The 26773-nt window shown below is 41.0% G+C and overlaps 6 protein-coding genes and 3 pseudogenes across 9 annotated transcripts; 8 read left to right on the top strand and 1 right to left on the bottom strand.

Annotated features, from left to right (window-relative positions):
- Nucleotides 1–116: 116 nt before the first annotated feature.
- Nucleotides 117–15004, top strand: LOC311344528 (histone H4-like; the record flags this gene model as incomplete). Its single annotated transcript, XM_084468965.1, has 2 exons — nucleotides 117–398; nucleotides 14397–15004. The coding sequence occupies 2 exons, from the start codon at nucleotides 117–119 to the stop codon at nucleotides 14424–14426; spliced, it is 312 nt and encodes a 103-aa protein (XP_084325091.1). The 3' UTR covers nucleotides 14427–15004.
- LOC311350797 (uncharacterized protein) lies at nucleotides 2011–3577 on the top strand. The gene is made up of 3 exons (XM_084470889.1): nucleotides 2011–2240; nucleotides 2349–2533; nucleotides 2710–3577. Exons 1-3 carry the CDS (start codon nucleotides 2139–2141, stop codon nucleotides 3485–3487), a joined length of 1065 nt encoding a protein of 354 aa, XP_084327015.1. The 5' UTR covers nucleotides 2011–2138; the 3' UTR covers nucleotides 3488–3577.
- On the bottom strand, nucleotides 7842–13486 carry LOC311381187 (G2/M phase-specific E3 ubiquitin-protein ligase-like; the record flags this gene model as incomplete). The annotated part of the gene is made up of 7 exons (XM_084488441.1): nucleotides 7842–8086; nucleotides 8220–8434; nucleotides 8521–8693; nucleotides 8980–9158; nucleotides 9301–9611; nucleotides 9839–10107; nucleotides 13421–13486. 7 exons carry the CDS (start codon nucleotides 13484–13486, stop codon nucleotides 7842–7844), a joined length of 1458 nt encoding a protein of 485 aa, XP_084344567.1.
- A 183-nt stretch (nucleotides 15005–15187) lies between the features above and the next one.
- LOC311332855 (histone H2B 1/2 pseudogene) lies at nucleotides 15188–16187 on the top strand (annotated as a pseudogene). Its single transcript has one exon. The product of its transcript is annotated as a histone H2B 1/2 pseudogene (transcript).
- A 1496-nt stretch (nucleotides 16188–17683) lies between these two features.
- On the top strand, nucleotides 17684–18292 carry LOC311362911 (histone H1 pseudogene; annotated as a pseudogene). The gene has a single exon. The product of its transcript is annotated as a histone H1 pseudogene (transcript).
- Nucleotides 18293–19701: 1409 nt separating this feature from the next.
- Nucleotides 19702–20085, top strand: LOC311413475 (histone H2A; the record flags this gene model as incomplete). Its single annotated transcript, XM_084488898.1, has 1 exon — nucleotides 19702–20085. One exon carries the CDS (start codon nucleotides 19702–19704, stop codon nucleotides 20083–20085), a length of 384 nt encoding a protein of 127 aa, XP_084345024.1.
- A 663-nt stretch (nucleotides 20086–20748) lies between these two features.
- Nucleotides 20749–21060, top strand: LOC311383957 (histone H4; the record flags this gene model as incomplete). The annotated part of the gene is made up of 1 exon (XM_084488624.1): nucleotides 20749–21060. One exon carries the CDS (start codon nucleotides 20749–20751, stop codon nucleotides 21058–21060), a length of 312 nt encoding a protein of 103 aa, XP_084344750.1.
- Nucleotides 21061–22963: 1903 nt separating this feature from the next.
- On the top strand, nucleotides 22964–23347 carry LOC311381316 (histone H2B 1/2 pseudogene; annotated as a pseudogene). Its single transcript has one exon. The product of its transcript is annotated as a histone H2B 1/2 pseudogene (transcript).
- Nucleotides 23348–25084: 1737 nt separating this feature from the next.
- LOC311399982 (histone H3.2) lies at nucleotides 25085–25495 on the top strand (the record flags this gene model as incomplete). The annotated part of the gene is made up of 1 exon (XM_084488810.1): nucleotides 25085–25495. The coding sequence occupies one exon, from the start codon at nucleotides 25085–25087 to the stop codon at nucleotides 25493–25495; it is 411 nt and encodes a 136-aa protein (XP_084344936.1).
- Nucleotides 25496–26773: the final 1278 nt, after the last annotated feature.

The raw sequence follows: 26773 nt of genomic DNA, 5'->3' as shown, positions 1-26773 counted from the left end.
CTGAGAGAGACTAAAGTTGGAACCCCCAGTACAGGCCCCTCCTAGGTCCTCAACAAGCCTATAATAACGACAGAGCGCAGCATCTCGAATATCGACTCTTCATCAAGCCATTCACCATGTCTGGACGCGGCAAAGGAGGAAAGGGACTCGGGAAAGGAGGCGCAAAGCGTCACCGTAAAGTTCTTCGTGATAACATCCAGGGAATTACCAAGCCCGCCATTCGCCGTCTGGCTCGTCGTGGCGGTGTGAAGCGTATCTCCGGCCTTATCTACGAGGAGACCCGCGGAGTCCTCAAGGTGTTCCTGGAGAACGTGATCCGTGATGCCGTCACCTACACCGAGCACGCTAAGAGGAAGACCGTCACCGCCATGGATGTTGTCTATATGGCAAGCCGAATTGTCATTTATCATCTAAGTTTGACTATCCGGAATTAACATTGTAGATATCAACAACTTCTTTCTGACTAGTCGTAATTACATTTTGAATAGTTGGAATTTTCATTCAAGATATCTGTAATGTAATTGTGACTAGTCGAAACGACAGATAAAGATATCTGTAATTCAGTTTTGACTAGGCGAAACTGAATTACAGATATCTGCAATGACGTCACATAAAACGACATTCAACTCGTCACACATCTTAAATGACAATTGCAGATATCTGTAATTCAGTTTTGACTAGGCAGAATGAAAGTTAAAGATATCTCAAACGTCATTTGAGTGCGAATTATTGGGCATGACGTTTTAGATATCCAGAAATACGTAATTTCCCCTTGCCGCCATAATCAAAGAAGAAGTGGGTTCATTTCCTTATTTCTATGGAATAAGAAAGGAGTAGTCATGGCGTTGGCTGTAATCGAAAAAACCACCAGAAAATGCCATGAAATTGAACGAGCCCTCACACAGGGGATTTGTGGAGAGAGAGAACGTCGTTCTATTGAAAGCTGTGAAAGAAATCTCGGAAGAATTGAAGATTTGCTATCACCAGAGACCAACAACGAACTCAAAAGCAGTTTGGCTGAACTTAAAAATCTAGTAGGCACACATTTCCAGGCTGGGGAAGACCGAAGTTTCTATGTCGGGCGCATTCGTTCAGGTGTGTCCGTTTAACTACATTCATCTATTAGGCTATAATATGCATTACGTTCGCTTGTTTGTTTCCTACGGACATGCAGGTGCACGGTTCAGACCACGTCTGATTGTTTGGGAAAATACAAAAACAAGTTGCATGGGTCAGAACCATGGAGTTTGCTTATTCGCTCTGGCATGGGTGACCCGATAACCGAGTGGTTATGGATTTTGTACATTTGTCAATAAAAAATAAACAAACAAAAAAACGAGTGGCATAGCCTACCACATGGACCTTATAGGTCCATGACATGGACACAAGTGTTCTGACTGAGCAGCTAGTCCCCAGTTCGAATCCCGGCTGGCAGGACCTTTACTGCCTGTCATTCCCCTACTCTCCTCCCCAAAGTAGCATACTGTGCTCTCGTTACTGTCCTGCCGAATAAAGGCAACATGTTTAAAATAAAAAAAAGTAAGTTGCCTCCAACTCTTATGAAAGTATAGTTAATATAGCCTAAATTAAACATTTTAAACGATTTTTTTTTTACCTAGGCTAACTAAAAGGCTATGACTATGAAAGGCCTGTCTGTTGCAAGATGTATATCCTCACACAAATGTATTAACCTATGCTTAGCAATAATTGTTTATATTTATTAATTTACTGTATGTATCCATGTGCTTATTTAAGCAATCATTAAATGTATTGGTCTTACTGTTATGTCCACTGACTAGTCACAGCAATAAATACAGTATTTTTGCAAATCCTCAAGCCTCTCCACACCCAGGGTAGCCTATTGTCCTATTCATTACCAATATGCAATTTCAATGCATGTTTGAGAATTGGTATGCTGATATATATGCCTACTTTAAATTATAATTAATAAACAGGCCAATGCTGCCTCAACACTTAAACCTTGTTGACTTTTTCTTTTTGTAGGGAGAACAGGCCGACCAGCCATTGATGTTACCAGAGAACAGATAGAATTTCTGCTGGCGCAAGGCCATACAATTGCAAAAACTGCTGAAATACTTGGATGTTCCTCATCATTTCTGTACAAGAAGTCAAAGTTGATGGGTATACCTGTCAGAAGTATGCGGCCTGCAATAGATGATGGTGAACTAGAACAACATGTGAGGCAACTTCAGGGCCAATATCCTAATTCTGGAAATGAGGTAATTGGTGGTCCTTATTTTTTGCCTGTATTTAATTTAATTTTAATTAGTGTGCCATTGTTTTTTGAATATCAAGAAAATGTAGATCTTTTCTTAAATCTGTTTCAGATGATTCGAGCCCTGTTGCGCACACAGGGTGTCTTTGTTACACGGTCCAGAGTGCGTGAGATGTTGACACGGGTGAATCCTACTGCTGCTGCAAGGAGATGGAGCCGGACAGTTGCAAGACGTGTTTATCATGTACCTTACCCCAACAGTTTGTGGCACATTGATGGGAACATGCGTCTGATAAGGTTATTATTACCAGACTTGTCATACTTACTTCCAGACTTGTCAATATATTCTTTTATATTTTGAAAAGAACTTCAGCAAGTGAAAAACTGGAGTTCACAGCTATATTGTTTCAAGACTACTGTCAATAGTATTATAATTTCAATTAATCATTTTATTTGTTTTTCAACCTTTCTAGATGGGGCTTTGTGACTCATGGTGCAATTGATGGATACTCCCGTCTGATTACTTACCTCAGCTGCAGCACAGACAATCGTTCCACAACAGTGCTTTCTCAGTTTTTGAAAGCAACATGCCTCTACGCCCTACCATCAAGAGTCAGATCTGACCATGGTGGTGAAAACATCCTTGTGGCTTTATTCATGCATCTAGTTCAAGGACTTGAACACAGAGGTTTCATAACCGGACGATCAGTTCACAATCAGAGAATTGAACGCCTTTGGCGTGATGTATTTTTGCATGTGTTGCAGCACTTTTACCTTATGTTCTACTCCTTAGAGGATTCAGAGGTTCTAAACCCAGATAATGATGCCCACAGACTATCACTGCATATTGTTTATCTTCCGGAGATCCAGAAAAGACTGGAGCAGTTTAGACAGGCCTGGAACCTCCATCCATTGCGAACAGAAAATAATCGCACACCAACTCAACTCTGGACAGAGGGCATGCTCAGAAATATTGCCACAGACAGCACAGCTGTCAACAATGTGTTTGGCGAAAATCCCTACAGCGACCAAAACATTGAGGCCATCCTAGCGCAGTACGGAATTCAAACTCTGCCTACACTTGACGAGGAAGAGTTCCCAGCTGTAAGGGTAGAGCCACTTCAACTCATCCTCACTCAGCAACAACAGACATCTGTGCACAATGCAATCCAACACATTTCTGATCTGAAGATTAAATATCAGGCTTGCTGTACTACAATTGTCAGTATTTTGCAAACTGATCAGGTATAGTCCAATTCCAAGCCCAGAGACAACATTTTATTGGTTGCATATATTATCCAGGACGTAGCTAATGCCGGGTGTGCTAGATTTGTGGGTGCCAGTTAAGACATTGGCAGTAGCAACAAAAATGTTCTTCTGTTGTTTTTGTCATATTTGTCATATTGTAGTAGGCCTATTGTTGGTTGACAAGCTCCGACACAACCAGCCTGACTCTTTGTTTACCTTGTCTGTATTTAGGCTACTCTGTGTAAGGGGATGGGCTGTATAGTTGTGCTACTCCTCCCATTGTGATTGTTCAACATTGTACAATAAATAATAAATATATATTTGATGTCGAACTAATTTGCATGTCCTGCCCACAGGTTCCCAAGAGGCTGGCATCATGCATGGTCATACGTCATCAAAACAAACGGAACAAATGTATATTATTGCACACACTTGATCTAAAGTGATAAAGTCTTCTTTTGTTAATCTGAGTTTTGATCAAAAGTCCATGTTTGTGTGAGAATGTATCTATTCTGCCTAGAAGCCATTTCTTCTCATGGTTCTTATGTCTCTATTAGGCCTTCTGCTATTGGGAGGCTGATTTAAAGGATTTGTTAAATTATAGGCCCTGCATATAAATAGACAAATGCATCATTGTAGCACTGACCACTTTATTGAGAGTGCAGCAAGTGGGGATGACCACAGTGAAGAGAACAAAAAGTGCCACAGAGGCAAGGAGCAGTTGTAAGACTTGAACATATAAAATATTTAAAAGTGCATGAAATTGGATATAACATATTAACATAGTACCACATCATTAAAAGTGAAGGTGCAAGTGCACTTAAAAGACCTAAACAAAGCTATTTGTCAAGTGGGGGCAAAAAAGTGCCATGTTAAGGTATAGAGCATAGAAAACAGCTTGTCATAAAGTGATATGGTATGGCCAAAAGACAGGGCCACATCGTAGATTATTAAAAGTGCCAGGTTAAAGAATACTTCCTGGGTTTCTCTCAACCAAAACAGTGACGGGATGGCAGCTGGGTTGATGCCCAACTAACAGGCATTGTGGCCTGTGTCGTGGGCCCAGCATTGGCTGAGTGGCAGAGGGTGGGCACAAATCTGGTGATGGGGTCGTGATTAGAACAACAAGTGCCAAGTTAAAGAGCACTTGTAGGAGGAGCCAGCGATGAGGGGACTGGCTCATGGAATGCAGAAAAGAATATACGAGCCGAATTCCACTTTTATTGTTTATTGGTATTATTGGTCATTCGAGGCACAATTAAACAGCCTACCTCTATAGCCAGTACTATGGCAAGGCATGTGCCAAGTGTGCCACCGCACAGGGCCTCGCGCCTGGTTTGCAATCATCTTTTCTTTATTTTAATATAGGCAACAGAAAAAAAGCACTAGAGTGTGGCCCCTTCACCAAAAAGGAATAGGCTAATGCTATGGCAAACGCTTACAGGATATAGCCATACCACGGGACTGTGACCCGTCACATACAGCTGGTCAGAACGGAGTAGTGCGCGCTTCCTCTCCAAATATGCCAAGAGCGCACGGATTGGACACTGTCTCTGTAAGCGCTATAATTCTGCTGATGCAAAGGGAAGCGGGCAAAACGCTACCAGATCGCTAAGGTAAAACTTTAAAGTAGACTCGAAAGGCACTGTTTTGGCTGATAAGCGGGTTAGAACAACGTGCGTTGTTGTGTGGCAGCAACAGCGTGACGGTGGAAACAGTCACATGATCGCTGCACCGACAAAGCGATCACATCACCGACTCTCTTCGCCGTGGACAGGGCTCTTTATAATGCCATTTTCAGGGATAGATATTTTAACTTGACTGTAACAACAGGCCAGAATAAGGGGCCCGAGGGCCCACCGTTGCTAAATCCCAATGCCTAATATAATACAGAGAACGGAGAGAGAGAGAACGGTCTCTCTCTCTCTCTCTCTCTCTCTCTCTCTCTCTCTCTCTCTCTCTCTCTCTCTCTCTCTCTCTCTCTCTCTCTCTCTCTGGGCTACCGCTCGTAGGCTTATTTATGTAAAATGAGGGTCAACAGATTATTTCTCTATTTTAGCAGAGACGGGCGCGTCTGGCAAAAAAAGAAAAAGACGAGACTGGTGAGCTTAATAGCTTAATAGTGTTGCGTTGCAGCCGACGCGCGCCTAAGGCTGCTCTAATGTGATCCAAGAAGATCCATGATTCAAACCGCATATGAAAACATATCAGCACAAATGCGCAAAATTCCCACACTCCGCTGTGCTCTCTCTTTCCCACTCCTTCGAAATCCGATTTTAAATGCATCTTAAATAGGCAAATAAGCGATTTTTGTGCAACTTCAATGGGGTATTAAGATTAAATACACAGATAACAATAAATATTACACACATTTGATTAATATTTTCATAGTACACATGAGGTGCCGAATTGGCCTGATCCAATGAAATAGGTTGCGGTCCCAACGTGAGAGGTGACGGATATTGTTCATATTTCTCGCTAGCAATATTATAAAACCCCCATGGTCATGCCATAGCGTATAATTCATAATTTCCCATTGGAAAAAAGCCAGTGGGGCGGCCAGCTGTCTTGTGCTCGTGGCCTCCTGCCGTGCGCAGCGGCAGGCATTTCCCTGCGGTATCGGCTCGTGTATTTTAGACGTTTATGATTAGGCCAGTAGAGGTAAGCTATACTATTGCCTGTCGAAAGATGACAATATTGGTATAAAATGTTGGTAACCACCCAGTTACTCGTGGTTTCTGGCACTGTGGGCAGGTGCCAAGTCTTGCTGGGAACACAGTGGACCAACAGCAGCAGATGACATACCTCAAATCATCACTGATCCAAATGAAATGTTCAAGGTCCCAGTCTAGAGGAAGAGTGGAAAGGCACACCATCCAAGTTGCTTGAAGACCACTGTCAAGTTTCATCAGTCAGTGATGATTTTGATAGCATTCATGCCACGCCACATTGAAGCAGGAATTCATGCAAAAGGGGCCCACACCAAGTACCGAGTACATATTACTTTCTAGAGGTCCGACATATCTGTATTGAAAATCCCTTTTATTGATTTCATGTAATATTCAAATTTTCAGAGATTTAATTTGGGGTTTTCACAAGCTGTAAACCATAATCAAAATTATAAAGGCTTGAAATATCTCACTTTGCATGTAATGACTCTATATAATACATTAGTGTCACCTTTAAGCTGAATTACTGAAATAAATGAACTTTTGCACAATATTCTAATTTTTCGAGTTTCACCTGTATATAAAACTAATGTTCTATATCTAGGGGAGCATGGACCCAGGGTGGAAGTTTATAAGTCCATGGGTGGAGGTGCCTGACAGTGGAGGTCTGCAGCCAGACACTTGAGGGTGTCTGCTAACTAGTGGAGGGGAGTATAAACGAGATTCAACACTATTCAGAAAAACGTCTGTTTTATTCAGTACCTCGTCTTGCCGCAATTTTGACAAGTTTTCAAAGCAACGCTAGAGCTAAATAAAAGAAATGTAAAACCTCAATAAAATATATATTTCAAAATAACTGACAAATAAAACACATTTAGACAAATTTAAAATGAATGCAATTATAAACAATTGATAAAAGCAAAAACTACAATCAATTTAAGTGAACTGAAACTTTGAAGTAGACGTGCAATTGAAGGGAGGTCATGCAGTAGCATTAAACATGTATTAAACAAGATAGCCTATGCAATTCAGAATCATTCAACGCTATTAGTGTGTGTGAGAGAGTATGTATGAGTGAGTATGTGAGAGCGTATGAGTGAGTGTGAGTGAGTGTATGTGAGCGTATGAGTGAGAGAGTGAGTGAGTGTATGTGAGAGCGTATGAGTGAGAGTGAGTGAGTGTATGAGTGAGAGAGTGAGTGAGTGTATGTGAGAGCGTATGAGTGAGAGAGTGAGAGCGTATGAGTGAGAGTGAGAGCGTATGAGTGTATGTGAGCGTGTATGAGTGTATGTGAGAGCGTATGAGTGAGAGTGTGAGTGAGTGTATGTGAGAGCGTATGAGTGAGAGTGAGTGTATGTGAGAGCGTATGAGTGAGAGAGTGAGTGAGTGTATGTGAGAGCGTATGAGAGAGTGAGTGAGTGTATGTGAGAGCGTATGAGTGTGAGAGAGCGAGTGAGTGTATGTGAGAGCGTATGAGTGTGAGAGAGCGTGAGTGTGAGTGTATGAGTGTGAGAGAGCGTGAGAGCGTATGAGTGTGAGAGCGTATGAGTGTGAGAGAGCTTGTGAATCTTAAAGACTACTCTAAGATGGCAGTTAAATTCAACCTTTTGAAGTTGATCAATTGGAACAATAGAGGCATGCCCTCTAACAACCTGCACTGAACGATTTTAAAAACAAACATGGTAACATTATGCAAGACCAAAGGTCGGCGCTTGCAAAATTCCCTCCATCATATGTTTTTTAAAACATTCATAAGATGAGTGCAGCGGCAGGCGCAGTATAACAATACACGTGTTTGCTTCAGGGAAGATTCGGTTCTCTTCATGAATGAACTGTATTTGAGGCGGGTGTGGAAATCCCAGTGGAGGGACTTTAGAGGCTCCAGACGAAAATTCCAAAACCATCTCAAGGGTGACTGGACTGCATTCTCCTTCTGTAACACAAGAAAGTGGTGTGAAACAGTGATTAAGTGATGCCTTTCACACCTTGATTGAATTAGAGAAAAGTTAATTTAAAATAAAATGTTTTCACATACAATATTGTAACTGGTAGAATAATTAGTATACCTTCTATGTCAATCAACCAGTCACGCCAGAAGCAGATTGTTGTATTTTCTCGGTTTCTCCGGTTGCTGCCCTGCACTGAGAAGTCTGGAACAAATAACTTGCACAGGTCCTTCGCCTGAAGGGGAATTTCCTCATTGACAAAGAAGTTGAAGAACACTGCCGGATTCTCCCTCATCTCTTTGAGTAATCCAAGGGTTTTTAACCCATCAGCAAACCTATGAACATGCGACAGTGTGAGTTGTCCTGGGCTATTGACAGTTTCATTTTTCGGACAGACAAGACAGGTGAGGCAATTACTTACTGGTCCAGGGCAGTCGCCAATCTGCCGTTGACAAAGAAGTCAGCAGCTGACTGGACAAGAGAGTCCTTCTCTTCCAGGCTGGACACATGTCTCAAGGCACCTATAATACTGAGACTATCTGCTGCCTCTGTAATTGCGTTGTTTGCCTCTCTGACTGTTGTTGCATCCTGTATCTAAAAAGAAGAGACAGAAAGACAAATGGAAAGAAAGACAAAAAGAAAAAAAAAGACAATGAAAGAGAGTGAGTGGCACATAAAGACAAGGATAATTAAAATGTGCAGGAGTCTACAATCCAAAATTGTCTTACAAGGACACCAATCCTATATAAATTAGATGTCAATAGTTGTACACTATGAAAGGAAGCGTTTCATAAATAGAAAGTTAATAGAAAGCAAATGGAGGGCTGTGTCACAGTAGACACAGTGTACATTCAATGTATAACACCTTTCTCCTGCTTACTTTCATCAACTGCTCCCTAAAAGTATGGTCGCCAACTTCATCGACAGTGGCCGGGGTCGTTTCTATTCTGCAGATTTGCCAGAAAAGCCTTTCTGAGAAGAAATGTGGACCAACTCCTCCATGAATGACGCACACAGCTATCATTTTCCCCACCCAGGTGTACAGTTTACTCTGTAAAGCTAAAATGAACACATAAAAAAACACTAAATCAAGACAGGAGAAATAAGGGAGTGCAATAATTTTTAAATGGGTTTCCGTGTATACATTTCTAGAATTCTACCAGTTGAATGAAGACAGCCCTAAGAATTTGGGCTTCCTTACCTTGAGTATCAAGACGCAACTGCCGGTCTTTCTCATGTCCATCAAAGATGTTTGATTGGTGGACGGCCCTCATCAACAGCCTTAGGTACTCTCTGGTCGGGCCGCCTTCGTCAACTGCCCCTTCACCATTGTCATCGTCATCCACAAAGACAACATCCAGTTTTGCTTCAGGGTCGAAGGACTTCCGTTTAAACGCCCGCAGGCTACAGAGTAAAACATTGTCCCTGCACACATTTATTTGGTTGCTTGTTGGAGAGAAGCAGTCATCTACTTTGCTGACCAGTTTTTTCAATATGGTCTGTAGATCAATCCTGCAACCAAAGAAGTTCATACATTTTATTCATATGCCAAATATGTACCATATTTTATGGTACATATGGTACTTTTTTTTTTTAAACAGTTTTAACCACCTGATTAAATGTTACAGGATATAAGCATCACACTGACTTTGGTTTAGTGCTAGTCCTTTATATGGTATAGAAAATGTAATATTTACATACACCAAAAACAGCAATGTCAAGTAATGAGAAATACATACTCATCCACAGGTCCTCCAAGGTGATGTGTTGATACAGGAGACTGATTTTGTGAAACTGTCTCCTCTTGTTCATCAAGATGAATGATTGGTTCCTGGGCAGGTGAAGAAGGGAGTGCTGGTTCTTCATCAGTCAGGATTTCTTGCGGTGGTGAGATCAGAGTGACCGATGGCTGGATAGAGTTCTCAGATGGTAGAGGCTGGAGAGAGGGCTCAGACAGCAGTGAGTGGGTGGAGGGCACAGAGAGACTTGGCTGGGTTGAGGACTCAGACTGGAGAGAGGGCACAGAGAGACTTGGCTGGGTTGAGGGCTCAGACTGGAGAGAGGGCACAGAGAGACTTGGCTGGGTGGAGGGCTCAGACAGCGACGACTGACCAGGAGATGTATGGTTTAGGGCATGAGCTCCATCATTTTGTTGACCTGTGAGAATTTCCTGAAGACAAACATGCACAATACATGAGCTTGCACAAAACAAAACAATCATTTTCGTTTGAGACAGGAAATACAATGCAATATACATTTACCTGTACATGCTGATTTGAAAACCAAAGTACGTAAAGAGTTGAGGATGGTTTTATGCCATGATCAATTATTGACCCGGCGGAACTGCTCTCAATTGATCTTGATGATGTGGCTTCTTGTACCACAAATATTTCACTGGCACCATCATCTTGTCCCACAAAGTCAAACAAGGTCTAAAAAGATGTGAAACATAGTGTTACACCAGTGACGTTTTCCAACCCACTGTGAAGACAATTGATATTTTCTCAAGCTGAACACACATCACCTGAATTGGCTCAGACAAGCTGAATTTCCTCATGTTGATGTGTCCATCTGGATATTTAAATTTGAGCAACACCCCATCAGAGGGTACCTCACATGCAGATAGACGCTGACGTCTTGCTTCAATAGCCTGAAATGTTATTGCTCTCATTAAAAAGAAAATTCTAATTCATGTTTGGCTAATTCATTCAAACTAATTCTACAAACAAACCTTTTGACGCCTTTCCTCACAGGCCTGATAGGCTAGTTTCTTCCTCTCCTATTAAAAGACCACATTAAAAGTATTTATGCATTCTGTAATATCATGTAAAACATACAAAATAACAACTTGGAAATATTACCTTCTCCTGATCCACCAACAAATTTTCATTATATTCCTGGTCTTGCTGGGCACGTATTGCTCGCCATTCTTGAAGAGCCTAAAGTAAAACATCAAAAATGGCATTTCTCACAAATCACCAACAAATAGTAGGCCTACACATACATTGAACACATACTTAAAATAGATTCTATAATGTCAAAATTTGTTACCCGATTTGCAACCACACTTTGAGCTTGGGTACTCTCAGCCAAAGGGGCGGTCTCATCTTGTACTGGAGCAATTGAGAGTGGTGGGAATGAATCCATGGATATGGCAGAGGATGTGGATGCCACCTGGCAGTACACAGAAAATGAAAAATGAACACACAAAAGACAAAAAACACTGTTTATATTTGCCACTCATCACTACAAAGTGCATAGTGAACTTAGATGTGCAATCACTTTAATATGGACCTGATCTGAAACCACATTTTCCTTAGCCACCTGCGAGGTCTCATCTGCTGCTGGAGCTGCAGAGAGTGGTGGGAATGAATTCTGGGACATGGCTGAGGGTGGTGAGGTTTCCTGAGGTCAGAGAGGGTCACTTCAGTTACAGGCAGACATTACAGTTAACACATTTTACTGTAGTATGTAGTATTTTACTGTAGTATAACTGTCAAGGTTACGAAGGCGAAACTAACTTCAGCACTGTAGTATGATATAAATCCCTGTGTATATAATTCCATACCTGCAAGACAGTGGCTCGTGGCACGATGTAAAGTCTGCTTTTGCCAACAACTGTTTTTAGTTCCCTCACAGAACTAACATTCAATATCTTAATTTTGCGTCCTTGGCCTGATCTTGCTAATTCAAACCCAACCAAATTTAAGCTTATGTGAGGGTAGCTGTGACAAACAAAGCTGTTTAATTCCGCTAGACTCCAGTTCAACCCAATCTTCGAGTTTGTGCGGCTGTCTGCTGAATCTTGCACAGGTTTTCCTAAAAATGGAAATGTAAACATCAGTATAATCTGTTTCTAGTGAAGCAAAGTAACACAGCCATTAGTTGCCAATACTATATACAAGATATTTCAGGAATCCTCGCAAACTGTCCTTAGAGATCTTGCCCAGACTACTACAATGTTCGAGAAGACAGTTTCAAAGACAATCAATTCCACAAATCAAGGCTTCCAAACTGTTGTCATATTTTCAGAGATAATCATAGTGTTGCCAACCACCAAAGTAGACCTGTATGACTGCCACAGTTAACCTATGATAAGTTGTGCTTCTACAAAGTTTAAAGCTAAAGAAAATTTGTATATGACTGAGAAGAAAGAGCCTGGTTTCACTCCCAAGAGTATCACACAGTTGAGCCTCTGAGCATAATATGTGAAAGAACATTAACATGATATATGGTGTAGCTGAGCCTCTGAATGCACCACCCAGATCCTCACACTAACCATAACCACCATTGACTAACTTTAGATAGCTGATACAAAATGATTCATTGGGAGATATTCCTGGACACTTTGAAAATGATGCCTTGGCATGAGAAAGTGTTTATTAAAATGGCTACATGGAAACTTTTATGAAAATGCATTAAAGAGTAAACAGCTCTGCAATATTTCTTTAAAACAAATGCTAAATGTATTTTAACATAGTTAAATGTTTCCCAATACATAGACAGTTTAACAAATGGGACCAGACAGGCTCAAGTTAACATAGATAGTTAAATTCAAAAAAGCTTGTTCCATGGCAAGAAGGATGGATAATAAGGTGTAAAAGTAAATAACACTCAATTCTTATGTGCTTCAATCTCACATTACCTAATCCAAGTTTAGCCAGATCATTAAGTATTTTTGTTGGGGGTAGACGATCACTATCTGGCCCTGGAAGGAGGAAAAGGTTTGCTTGCCAAATAAGGTTTTCCCTGCGGCCACCAGATCCTCCTGTAAACACAAATACATAACTGTCAGTCACTCTTGGCTAAAATCGACAAGAATAATATGGACAATAAGACACTAAATAAAAAAATCGACCCCCCCCCCCCCCCCCGTCAACAACTTTCCGGGGCAGCGCACGGAGGGGGTCTCGCCCGGGGCGCAATTCAATGTAGAACCGGTACTGGTGGTAGTGCAAATAAATCCACCAGTATAAGGATAAAGTCGAGACCAGCATTAAATATGTCAAAATATAGCAAAGTGCAGTAATTAATAAGATTTTAAAAGTTAATTCAACACCTTTCCGACATTGCCCTTTTCATCTCGCATAGCCCTGCTAGCAGCTAGCAGCTCACGTACCAGATTGGGAATCCCTGAGGTAGCAGCTGAATTAACGTTACACTTAAATATGTATGAGGCTGTGAATTATGCTGCAAATAACTACAGTAACGATAACGAAGCACGATAGTCAACCCAGAAAAACAAGATAGGTTAACATATTTAACAGCTACCCCGAACTTCTGCTAGCACATTCTGCTAGCTAGCAAATGGCCAAACTTACCCCGAACTCGTGGAACTTCCCGGCGAAATAGTCTTCTCGTTGAAGAAAGTAATCGGGAATCCTCATTGCTCGCTGCCAGCTCCTGCCTGGCACGGGCTGCAGCGCTAAAAAGACGGTTAAATACCCCGACCTCCGGCTGCTCTGACATGGTGCTAATATATGCTAATCCATGGACCGATGTAATCAGTGAACACAGGTGAATATAATGTCAAATTGGCTTGCCGTAACGACCTGCTCCGCTCCCGCCTAAAGTGGGAGGCGGTCCTATAATTTGTCATTACAGATATCTGAAACGTAATTTCGCCTAGTCAAAACTCCAATTTAAGATATCTGTAATTCAATTTTGACTAGGCGGAATGAAAGTTACAGATATCTACAATTTTAGATATCTCTAATCAAAATTCATTTCAAGATATCTATAACTTGATAATAGATATCTACAATTAAATTATGACTATCCCTAACTCCAGTTTGAGATATCTACAACGTCGTTTTGACTAGTCATAACTCCAGTTAGAGATATCTACAACTTAATTTTGCCTAGTCAAAACTTCATTTAAGATATCTGAAAAGGGACATGTAGATATCTTGAATTGAGGTGAATTAAAGATATCTTCAACTTGAATTATGACTAGTCAGAATCAAATTGTAGATATCTCAAACTGGAATTACAGATATCTACAATTCAGTTGCAGATATCCGTAATTCACATAGTGGATATCCGCAATTGAATTGTAGATATCTGTAATGAGAAACCCCATAGACATGAATGGCAAAAAAGACGTCATTTCTCCTAGGAGGAATGTCTTTGTGGATATCTGAAATGACAATTGTGGATAGGAGGAATGTAGTTGCGGATATCCAAAATGTTCTTTTTGACTAGGCGAAACTGAATTGCAGATATCTGCAACACATATCCAGTCTAGCGAATTTATGTCAAATAGGCTTGCCATATGTCTATGCTTTAAAGAGGCAGGGACGCACCCTGTACGGCTTCGGCGGTTAAATTAGTTTTTCCAACCTAACCCAAAGGCTCTTTTAAGAGCCACCCAAATATATTTGAGAAACTTCCGACTGTGGTTCTAATATACCGAGGAATTGTACGAACTTTCGTAGTCACACTTTCAAATTACTAATTGGGCTTTGTAGTTGCCCTCCAAGTCAGTTTCTACAGCTTGCATTTTAATAGTCTATACTTAAAAAAGCGAATTATATAAGACATGAATCGATTTGCTCACAACATTCGAATACACAAGCAGTAGGGCTATATTTACAAAAGCCCGCAACTGACATTGACAATGTTATCGATGCACATAATACATTAAAGACGTTTTGAAATATCTGAATGTAAATAATCTAGTTTGCCTGACTAGACTATAGACATGTATTTATCTGACGCTTCTCTCCCAATTCAAAATAGGCCTATGTGAATATCACACTGTCGAGTTGCAGCCTATCGCTAAACTTCTTACGATTCTAAATTGAAGGTACGCTATTGGAAGTTTTAAATCAAAGTTAAACTGATGTATATTTTTAGAGGACGGGATCCATGTAGATTGCTAATGAACCATCTCCTATGTGGATTAATGAGTTAAACACACACACACACACACACACACACACACACACACACACACACACACACACACACATATATATATATATATATATATATATATATATATATATAAAGGTTTTAACATTTGCTATGAAATGTTATATTCTGAGAAACTCTACATTTACAACAAATGTATATCAATCCGAGGATCTTGTATTCTAGCCAATCCAACAAATGGACTGTCCCATGTTGATTTGCATGCGCCTCCCATAAATAAGGCAGTCGAACGCTGTCCTTCCACTCGACAGACAACATGCCTGCAGACGTTGCTAAACCCGCGCCTAAGAAGGGCTCCAAGAAAGCCGTCTCCAAAACCGCAGCCAAGGGCGGCAAGAAGCGCAGAAAGACCAGGAAAGAGAGCTATGCCATCTACGTGTACAAGGTACTGAAGCAGGTTCACCCCGACACCGGCATCTCCTCCAAGGCGATGGGAATCATGAACTCCTTCGTCAACGACATCTTTGAGCGCATCGCCGGTGAGGCATCTCGCCTTGCTCACTACAACAAGCGCTCCACCATCACCTCCAGGGAGATCCAGACCGCCGTCCGCCTACTGCTCCCCGGTGAGCTGGCCAAGCACGCCGTGTCTGAGGGCACCAAGGCTGTGACCAAGTACACCAGCTCAAAGTAATCTCTACGACTTGATCTGAAATAAACGGTCCTTTTAAGGACCACCCAATACAATTTTCAAGAGTTTCTCCTTGCACTTATATTAACCCCTGGGTATAATGGTCAACCTGACATTAAACGCTCTCTAGTTGGAATAGTGAAACGTTAAAACGCGTTGGATTAAGTTTTATATGACCTGTTGGAAATGGCAGAAATTATTTTGGCGGGAACATGAAGTTGCTACAAGTGCCTTGGTCATTGCAGTGTAATGCCACGTTCTGTGGTAGTGATTAATGAATATGATTTAAAAATATATATATCTTGTCAGTTCCAATGTCCATCGTGTATATATGTTTTACTTTTAATAAGTCAGCAGTGTAACAAATTGATAAAGCTAAATTAACTTTGTTCATTTATGTTTTATACCCTACTTACCAGGGGTAGGCCTACCTTCTGTACTGTCTTATTGACTACCTAATTGTCTGCTACCCTGGTGATGTTCTTTTGAATAACATGTTGCAAATCATACCTTTTGGAGAACTCAATAGTAGGGAATATTGACCCTAAACTATGACTATATTTTCAATTAAAATGTGAAGAATTGTCACCTTATCAATGAGCCCTATATGTCTGCACAGTGAGTGGGTCCTTGTCTCAATCACTCTCAGCATGTGCAACTATCAAATTGCAGATATGAATCATAGGTACCTGATAGCACAAATAATTTTTCTACAAATCTTTCATGAATCAGAAGCACAGATGCACTCATACACACATCCACAAAATACCAACTGTTTCCTCTAGATTACGTTCTTATTTTAGTTAGTGACAAAAAGGCATAGATAACAATGCTGACATCAAACAAGACATATTATCCCTTCAAAAAGAACAGTTGAGAAAATGTGGGTGAAAATTCTAGGTTTTGGTCAGTCTCCACCATCCAGTTTGTAAACATTCTACTGTGCTCTGAACTCAAGTTACGTTATTGGTTCAGGTTGTTAAATGTTCAATTTTCTTATGATGGAGAATTGGCCTATTTTGGCATTAGTCAAAACAAAGATGAGAAGATAACTGTATCGACCAATGAAGCCTACCAAATTTATTTTTATAGTTCAGAACTGAATAAAGAAGTGTTTTAACCGTTTCAATACCCTTCATTTATTATATTTAATAATTGTGTTTCATTATATTTCACTATCTGAAACTACACATGGAAACTAATGTTATGCACTTGTATTGAACCAATTCAAACCCTATACATCTTGTTGTAAGACGCCTACATTATGTCATGTGATAACAATCAACATCAACAGATACTATTTGACTACAGTTGAGTAGTAAGATACAGCCTTTGATTCAATGTATTACAGATGATCAGTGATGTATTACAGATGATCAAAAAAACGAGTCACGTCAACCCACAATATGTAACATTAAACTAAATCAAACACATTTGATGAATTACATAAATGGTATGTATATGTAAAATCCATCCATCTACATGTCCTTGCTGTCTTTCTGATGCAGGCGAGCCCCTAATGACACTTGTGTTAGTAGCCACAAAATACGTACATTTTAACTTTAACTACAGACACAAAGGACATAATCATCACATCCAACGGTTAGTCTGAAGTCTTAGTCAGATGAAAAAGCACATTTCGCATTATTATAGTCTTCAGGTATTATTAAAAACAAATCTCAAACAAACGTAACTGAGATCATAACCATGTTCCATTGCATTGTTAGTGTTTTTATAAATATTCTTGACATTAATGGTAGATTGAACTCGGTACGGTACAAATGTTACATTTCTTATTGTAGTTGTTTGACTAGGAACTTCAAATATTGCCATCGTGTCGGAATATAATTAGGATAAAATTATGGAGGAAACACAAACGAGGCAACCTTTCTTCCCAACAGAGAAATACTTCACCAGTTGAGTCTCTACGGTTCTCATTCTGTGTATAAGGACAGCCCACTGGCGCCCTATGGCACATCTCTTTCATTGTACTCTTGTTTCCGAAAAACTCGTGAAGATGGTTGAAGTCGCGCCTGCTGCTCCCGCTGCTGCCGCCGCTGCTCCGGCAAAAGCAGCAACAAAGAAGAGGACGGCAGTCAAGGCCAAGAATGCCGGACCTAGTGTGAGCGAGTTGATCGTCAAAACCGTGTCTGCTTCAAAAGAGCGTAGCGGGGTAACTGTGCCATCAATGAAGAAAGCCCTGGCCGCCGATGGCTACAACGTAGAGAAAAACAACTCTCGCGTTAACACGACCATCAAAGCGCTGGTTCTTAAGGGAACTTTGATTCAGGTGAAGGGCGCCGGAGCTTCTGGGTCTTTTAAGATCAACAAGGAGGTTAAGGCAAAGAAGCCAGCGGTCAAGAAGGCTGCTGCCCCTAAAACCAAGAAGCCCGCAGTCAAGAAACCCGCCGCCGCCAAGAAGACTACTCCAAAGAAAGTTAAGAAAACCACTGTCAAGAAAGCCACCCCGAAGAAGGTGAAGAAGCCCGCCGCGGCCAAGAAAGTGGCTCCCAAGAAAGTTACCAAGAGTCCCAAGAAAGTGGTTAAGACCATTGTTAAGAAAACCCCGGTGAAGAAGGCAACCAAGCCCAAAACAGTCAAGAAGGCGGTCCCCAAGAAGAAGTAAACTCATCAAGCCTCCTTGATCCCTGCACCCCACAAAGGCTCTTTTAAGAGCCAAACACCTATCTTAACGAGACCATCCTAATTGCTGATGTTATAATCGCGATAACATTAATAATAACCGCATAAACGAGATGCTGTTTAACCAGTTAACTCTTAATTTAATCTATATATTCTACTGTTGTAGCCTAATATAATAATAGCACAGAATTCAGTTTGATCTAAGATAAGAGGCTTTATATATTTAAGGTTCCTTCACATTCTGGTTTGACAATAAATACACTAATATATATATATATATATATATATATATATAGGCCTTAAACAGTTGCAAATACTCGGATTGTTGCCACATGCAAAGGCAGTACAGTACAAAATGCATTTAAGGGCCACCCTTCCAGCTGAAAGCCGTATTTAGATATGTATTTTGTCTTTTCAATGCAGAAATTTGGAAAATGGTCTCGTTCCAAATGTAAAACGCGGGAACGGACAAAGCTCATGACAGTGGTTATGGTATTAATTGGAATTATTTATATATATATACACAATCTTTTTTACTGATTTTGAAAAAAAAATCGATACAAACTCGAAGATAGAATAACAAAATATGCAAAATATACAGATAAATAGAAAGTGGATGAATTCACAATAATGAAAGATAAAAAGGCCTACAGATAAGTCTACGTTTTATAAAAAAAAAAAAAATGAGCTCATTGTATAGGTCTCTAGTTAATGTTTTCCATTTTTAAATTACATTCAATTTCTTGAAGGTGGTCCTGAACTGGTGGGGCTGTTGGCTCTCCTGCAGGTGGGTGGACAAGTGAAGCAGACCCCTCTCTCTGAATGGTGAAGTGGACCATTAACGGTTCAGGACAGGCAGTTTGGCATTATGACCATCTGCAAATTTCTGTTTTTGTGGTCAGTCAGTGCATTGATGCTGTTCCACATGAGTATATCCTATGCTCCACTGCAACAGTCGGAACTACACAGTAGGCCTAAGTGTATTGCTATATCATTTAAACGTATTATAAGTGTCAAATTGGATTTGTATAGGTCAAGTCACGACCATCATGTGGGTAGTTCCTAGCATATTGACTAGGTATGTATTTTTTAATTAATCAGATTGTTGACACCTTTGTATATTCCTTTTTATTAGCCTCGTTCAGGCGTTGTCGCTACTGCTATTAGTTATTTTAATATTACTTTTCGTTTAGGACCTCTTTTTTTTCCTGTCGGTCCAACACTGCCACCTTAAGGGCGTGAAATATATGTATTTCTGTGTTTCACCGTGATTGGTCTATTTTACGGAAGTTCGAGCTGGCCAATGAGCAAAGACCTTGGTCTATATATAGCCTACCAGGCAGTCGGATAATGATTTGAGTAGCATACTCTGAAACTGATTACTCAACCGTTATGTCTGGAAGAGGAAAGACCGGAGGTAAAGCTAGGGCCAAGGCAAAGACCCGGTCATCCCGTGCCGGGCTCCAATTCCCCGTTGGCCGTGTCCACAGACTTCTTCGCAAAGGCAACTATGCTCACCGTGTCGGTGCTGGAGCTCCAGTCTACCTGGCTGCTGTGCTTGAGTATCTGACCGCTGAGATCCTCGAGTTGGCCGGCAATGCTGCCCGCGACAACAAGAAGACCCGCATCATCCCCCGCCATCTGCAGTTGGCCGTCCGCAACGACGAGGAACTGAACAAACTCCTCGGCGGAGTGACCATCGCTCAGGGCGGTGTGCTGCCTAACATCCAGGCCGTCCTTTTGCCAAAGAAGACCGAGAAGCCTGCCAAGAAATAAATCGGAAAACCTGCAACCCAAAGGCTCTTTTAAGAGCCAAACACATATTCTCTAAGAACTACTTCTAAAGTCACTGCTATTAAGGGAATTCCATCGACGTTTCACTTCCCACTTCAATAAAGTGCACATTTAAATATAAGATGTTTCAACAGTATCAGAAAGCGTTATCCCATAGAGTAGCGCACTGCAGCAGCAATAGCTTTTTCAGACAAAATTCCAGTAAGATGAATATTCGGGTCGATACAGTATTTGTGTCGCAGTGAGGGTGATCTGCCTTCTATCTAAACATGTCAAGAAATGGGCTATAAGAAAATCGAGTTACCTACTAGGCTACACTGTCCATTAGGTTGCCCTGTATTCTAAACGTTGGGGCGTTTATTTTTACGAACTGGCTAAATTATACTTATTTCCGTGAGCTGAATACATAATTTATTTGTAGAATTTATTAGATGGTTACACAAAACTGAGAAACGTGTTCACGTGAAAGGATATTTCCCCCAACAATCGCCATTATGTTAATTATGAAATGAATATGCATTGTAAGAGAGGGACTGGGAGGTGTCTGTTCTAGAGCTCACGCCTTCACCTGTCAGGTCCTCAGCATATATATATTCAGCTGAGTGCGCCTATTACCTCATTCCACTTTGAAACTAACAGCTCAACATGTCTGGACGCGGAAAGGGAGGAAAGGGGCTCGGAAAAGGAGGCGCCAAGCGTCACCGTAAGGTGCTCCGTGATAACATCCAGGGAATCACCAAGCCCGCCATCCGCCGTCTGGCTCGTCGTGGCGGTGTGAAGCGTATCTCTGGCCTTATCTACGAGGAGACCCGCGGTGTCCTCAAGGTGTTCCTTGAGAACGTGATCCGTGATGCCGTCACCTACACCGAGCACGCCAAGAGAAAGACCGTCACCGCCATGGATGTTGTCTATGCTTTGAAGAGGCAGGGACGCACCCTGTACGGCTTCGGCGGTTAAACTAGTTTCCAACTTTAAACCCAAAGGCTCTTTTAAGAGCCACCCAAAGGCACTTACAAAAGCTTCCTACAAAAAAAAAACTGAATAGGCCTACTATAGGATTTTTGCTAGAATTAACAAGAGTTGTATGATGTTTAATATACTCAACAGTCAAAATGCATCACATCGTCTGGACCTCTTACAAATGCCATTCACCTTCTAGACCAGCGATAATTCTGGTATAAGTAGGCCTATCTCTGAACTTCAATCAACTTTTGCATACATTAGGGTTTCACTGTAGATTCAAAATGTACGTAGTTCTAGGCAGAAAATATAATGAACCAATATATGAATTGCTTCACATGTACCTTATTAGAGTCTTGGCTACGAGTTGGCCTATGTTACACTGTTGAGACATTTCACATGTGTGACTGTTAATGATTTGCTTAACGTTAATGTATAGAGGGTATTCGCACGCCCCTTTTTACGTCGCCGCGGCCATTTTGTTGACATGACACTGATTGAGAGTGAGTTGTCTGAACTGAGTGAAGTGAGCTGTCGTTCTGAGTTATCAATATTATGGCTTCGTTCGCACGTTATCAAATGGAAACCATCCATCGTAACGTTACAACTTACTCCCTGTGATAAAATAATGTATAGACTGTGTGCTAGACCGATCTAACGGGGTCATCCCTATGTTCCCCGCTTTGTATGTGACCGGTGTTTTTCGTAGGTGGAATCCGGAAGAATGAATATTAGGGTTACGGTTATGGTTAGGGTGAGGGTTACGGTTATGGTTATGGTTAGGGTTAGGAGTCAGCGTGTGAGTTTGCCTGACAGACTGTCTGTCCAATCCTAGCGCTTGAGGCGGAACATTTTCCGGATTCCACCTACGAAAAACGCGACCGGGGAACATAGTTTACGCTCCCGATCTAACTCCTACTACCACAGGTAACTCTCTCGTTACCTGTGGTGAAATGTTGGGAACAGACTTCGCTATGAGTAGTCGGCTGAAGTCTCGCCTATTAATTCTAGCCAGCCATAAATCTCTCCTTCGCTGGCTCAAATCCTCAGTTTGTCGCGTAGAGCCTATGTTAGGAATGTCAACTATGTCAACAATATGGCCGCCGCGAACGCGGTGACGTTTATAGAATAAGGTCTATACGAATAAGAACCATAGACTCTAACCCTATAATACAAGGTCAATTGTAACTCGAATGTCGTGTTAAAATAATCATTAATAGATTCTCACTCCTTAACCACCACTAAGTGTCTTGTGTAATAATTAACCACTTTACATGGCCGTTAACTATTGCTAGGTACCTCGGTCCATCCATTTTCAATTTAGCTTGCATTCAAAAAAGTCCACAGTAAAATTGTACAAACCCGGGAGGTTAAATAATTTCTCCGTTCACTGTGACGTAGGCTAGTTCTAGGCGGAGCAGAGAGTTATTGAATAAAAATACATAACTACAAACTGCTTTATATGTAGGTTACAAGAATAAGTAGGCATACACGTACATTGTTTCTGTTTACATATACATACATATACACAAGTGTTAACATGTAGGCCTATTTATGATTTGATTGTCCACTGTTATGAATTGGTATGAGATTGGAATTTTAAAGCCATCCGAAGAGAGCTGGAAAAGTACAAATTTTCATTCAAAGACAAAAAATTTTATTATTATTATTAATAGTGATGATGATAATAATAATAATAATAATAATAATAATAATTAATGTTCTTATTCAAGTTCTAGACGGATACTGTGACCACATATTTGGGATCCTAATAACCCAAAGCGGATACTCAGGAAATTATTTAGACTATTCTAGCCAATCACACAAATGGGCGGTCCCTTATTTATTTGCATGCGCCTCCTATAAATAAAGCTGTCGATCACAGGCAAACCATTCGACAGACATTATGCCTGCTGAAGTTGCCAAACCCGCGCCCAAGAAGGGCTCCAAGAAAGCCGTTTCAAAGACTGCAGTCAAGGGAGGCAAGAAGCGCAGAAAGACCAGGAAGGAGAGCTACGCCATCTACGTTTACAAGGTGCTGAAGCAGGTCCACCCCGACACCGGAATCTCGTCCAAGGCTATGGGAATCATGAACTCCTTCGTCAACGACATCTTTGAGCGTATCGCCGGCGAGGCTTCTCGCCTTGCTCACTACAACAAGCGCTCCACCATCACCTCCAGGGAGATCCAGACCGCCGTCCGCCTGCTGCTCCCCGGTGAGCTGGCCAAGCACGCCGTGTCTGAGGGCACCAAGGCTGTGACCAAGTACACTAGCTCCAAGTAATCTCTACGACTTGATCTCAAACAAACGGTCCTTTTAAGGACCACCGAAATACGAAACAAAGAACTATTCCTACAACTTCCAAAACACTAACCTCTACCTATTATCAGTTCCAAACTGCATGTAACAATGCTACACCGGTACATCCATGTCATTCAGTGTTTAAATGCACTTTCATCTCGCTACTCTACAACGTAAATTCCAAGAATGCCAAGCTGGAAAGGTTATCATTGCAAAGATGGCGGCTGGAGAATAAAAAGGCTGCTGCTTTCGGGCATTGTGTTATTGTAATGGCTCGTTGCGCCGTCAAGGGGGACTACTGAGAATCAAAGCATCAGTTTAAATATATTTTTACATGATGGTATCCAACAATAGCGCTAATGAACCATCCATGGATAAATTATATTTTTTATTTTTTAAATTATTTACTTAATTAATACACAGGTTTTAGCGTTCGATACGAAAGCTGTTAGTCGGATACTACTCTAGTTAAAAAGGAAATGTATCCTTACGGATAACAGGACTTAAGGACCACCCAATACACCAAGAGTTTATCCTTGCCCTTCAATTAATACATTGGTATTATAGTGTCAACGTATACACTATTTCTCTATAGTATAGACATTTTGGGCCTTAGGTTAGGAGAAACCAGCCACTGCTATCCCTATAGGTCAAGATAATAAACAGGGGAAACTTAACTTTTGATCACAAGGGCTGCTCTCACCTATCTTTGCATCAATCTAGCACTAATTAGTTTTTCTCTTGAATCATTATCAAAGCGACCACTACACCAGCTCTAGTACCATACCAGCGGCAACATTGAAATAAAAAATCTCATCAAGCAGAATGTCAATAAATGGGTTGCTGTCTGACATATATTTGACTAACATTTTTCCTTTACTTAATTTGCCTCATCTTCAATATATATTATATAGGCCTACCTGCATTAGTGTAGGACTAGTAACATTTGCGGAATAAGTTCTAAATTATTTATTTGTCTCAACCTATAGTCTGTGGGCCAGTATTGATTTCAAATTCTCTTCTGTGGCTAAAGTCAAATTATGCATAACGATCCGTACTCCCTTAATTCAAGCAGCAAAAGTTAAGTGACAGTGTGCAAATACTACTGGCCCATTGTCGGCTAAACTTTAAAATGCAAGAGTAGTCTTACTTCCTTTGCTGGACGTGAACCTCCATGATGCACAGATGATGCTATATCATGCAGTGCTTTATTTAGTATATCACTACAAATATGTGGTGCAATGAGGTTCTTATCTTAGCTTTAATGTCGTGTGGTTTAACAAGGCATAGAACATAATTAATTTGCATCATTACAAATACATTTGTAAAACGAATGAATATTGCAATCCACTATATATGTATAGAAATAAGGCCTAAAATTAGTGGAAAGTATTTTTCATTTTTAAATATAACAGCAGCATTTGGTCAATATTATTAAGTCCTTTACAACATAAGTGAAATTATGGTTGCAGAAAAGTATCCTGGATATATGTATATATATATATATATATATATATATAGGAATAGTTTAGGGACAAGTTGAGCTCCTGGTGATGAAGAGAATGGGCGCGATGTGAGGGCGGGACTTTTTTGTCTTTTTCTTTCTCTCTCAGCCTGTTCAAAATGACCAATCAGCGTGTGGCGAACTCCGGGAACGTATATATTAACTCTGTTCAACCCCTCACATTAACACACAGACGTTGAATACTCAGTGCTGAAATGGCGAGAACTAAACAGACAGCACGCAAGTCTACCGGCGGAAAAGCACCCAGGAAGCAGCTTGCAACTAAGGCTGCACGTAAGAGTGCTCCGGCCACCGGTGGTGTTAAGAAGCCCCATCGTTACAGGCCCGGGACAGTAGCACTGAGAGAGATCCGTCGTTATCAGAAATCCACCGAGCTGCTGATCCGCAAGCTGCCCTTCCAGCGTCTGGTGAGGGAGATCGCCCAGGACTTCAAGACCGACCTCCGCTTCCAGAGCTCCGCTGTAATGGCTCTTCAGGAGGCCAGCGAAGCTTATTTGGTCGGTCTGTTCGAGGACACCAACTTGTGCGCCATCCACGCAAAGAGGGTAACCATCATGCCCAAAGACATCCAGCTTGCCCGCCGCATCCGCGGTGAACGCGCTTAAATCGCACTACTGTGCTGACTCTCCAAACGGTTCTTTTAAGAACCACCTACAAATCTTAAGAACATTCCCTTTACCCTGTATTTCCGACGACTGTATGCTGTAAAAAAAATGCACATTTGAAAGGAAACCAAGTGAAGTCTAATCTAAGTCATTTGCGGGGGCGAGCTTGCCTGACGAAGTTTATGTCTGGACACGAAACGCGCGCAGTACGTTCGCTTATGCATATAAACCTAGATGATTTTATTTGGATTGCAGTCAAGGAACAATCTTTTTGAATATTGGCAAACTGAATCATTATCTGATTTTGAGGTTGTTAAACTTTAAAGGGACTAGTTAATTTATTTTTTACAAATGTTTGTATTTACAAATTGTTTATTAATGCAAAATATGCTAAATCGTTGTTTATAAATGATGTCTGAAGTGGCATTATTACTAGACAAGGGTGCTGCTATATAAACTGAGCAGCAGTTTATTCGGGAGCTGGAACTGTTTGAAGTTCCTGACGAAGATGAGTCCTTGTTGGGCCTTTTTCACCAAGTATGAGGTATAATGTGTTTGGACACATTGACTCCCAAGGAATAATAGTCATGTAACACGTCTAGTTCTGGGCACCTGGGAAATAAAGGACTCTAGGACTATGCAGATTCTGATTAGCCAAAATCTAGAGCACGCCTGCTCATTGGTGGAGGGCAGCAGAGAACAATGCCCTCCGTTTGTAGATATACAGCCTTCGTTAACAGGCTGTCTGTTCTGATCAGAACGCGATGCACCATGAAGGAGAAATGTAGCAGCATTTTCATTGCAGTGGAAAGTTCCACATCCCCTTTGAAAGTCCCACAAAGGGCCAACATTAATTTTGGGGCTTCCCAAATATTCTATGTTTTTGTGGTCAGTCAGTGCCTTGATGATGTTACCACTTGCTGCGCTGGTTGTTGTTCTCAAATTGATCCTCAATGTGCAGTTTGTAATTAGGCTTTGCATCCCTGATGTCTCTTGAGTATCCCCCGTGCTTCAGTCGAACAGTCGAAAACATGAAAACATACTAAGTTTATTGCGCTACCATATCATTTTAATTTTCTGATACTACAAAATTGGATTTGTATACAGATTGAATTAATCTGATTGTTGACACATTTGTGTATGTGTATATATATAAAATTATTATTATTTTTAAAATGTATTCATTTTTTAATTAGCATCCTTCAGGCGTTGTGACTACTGCTATCTTACAGGATGTATTAAGCCCTTTAACTTTTCATTTTCATTCAGTCGGTCTAA

This window comes from Micromesistius poutassou (assembly GCF_964030765.1).
Source record: "Micromesistius poutassou genome assembly, chromosome: 1".
Lineage (NCBI taxonomy): Eukaryota > Metazoa > Chordata > Actinopteri > Gadiformes > Gadidae > Micromesistius > Micromesistius poutassou.
This window is presented reverse-complemented; position numbering and strand designations above follow the sequence as displayed.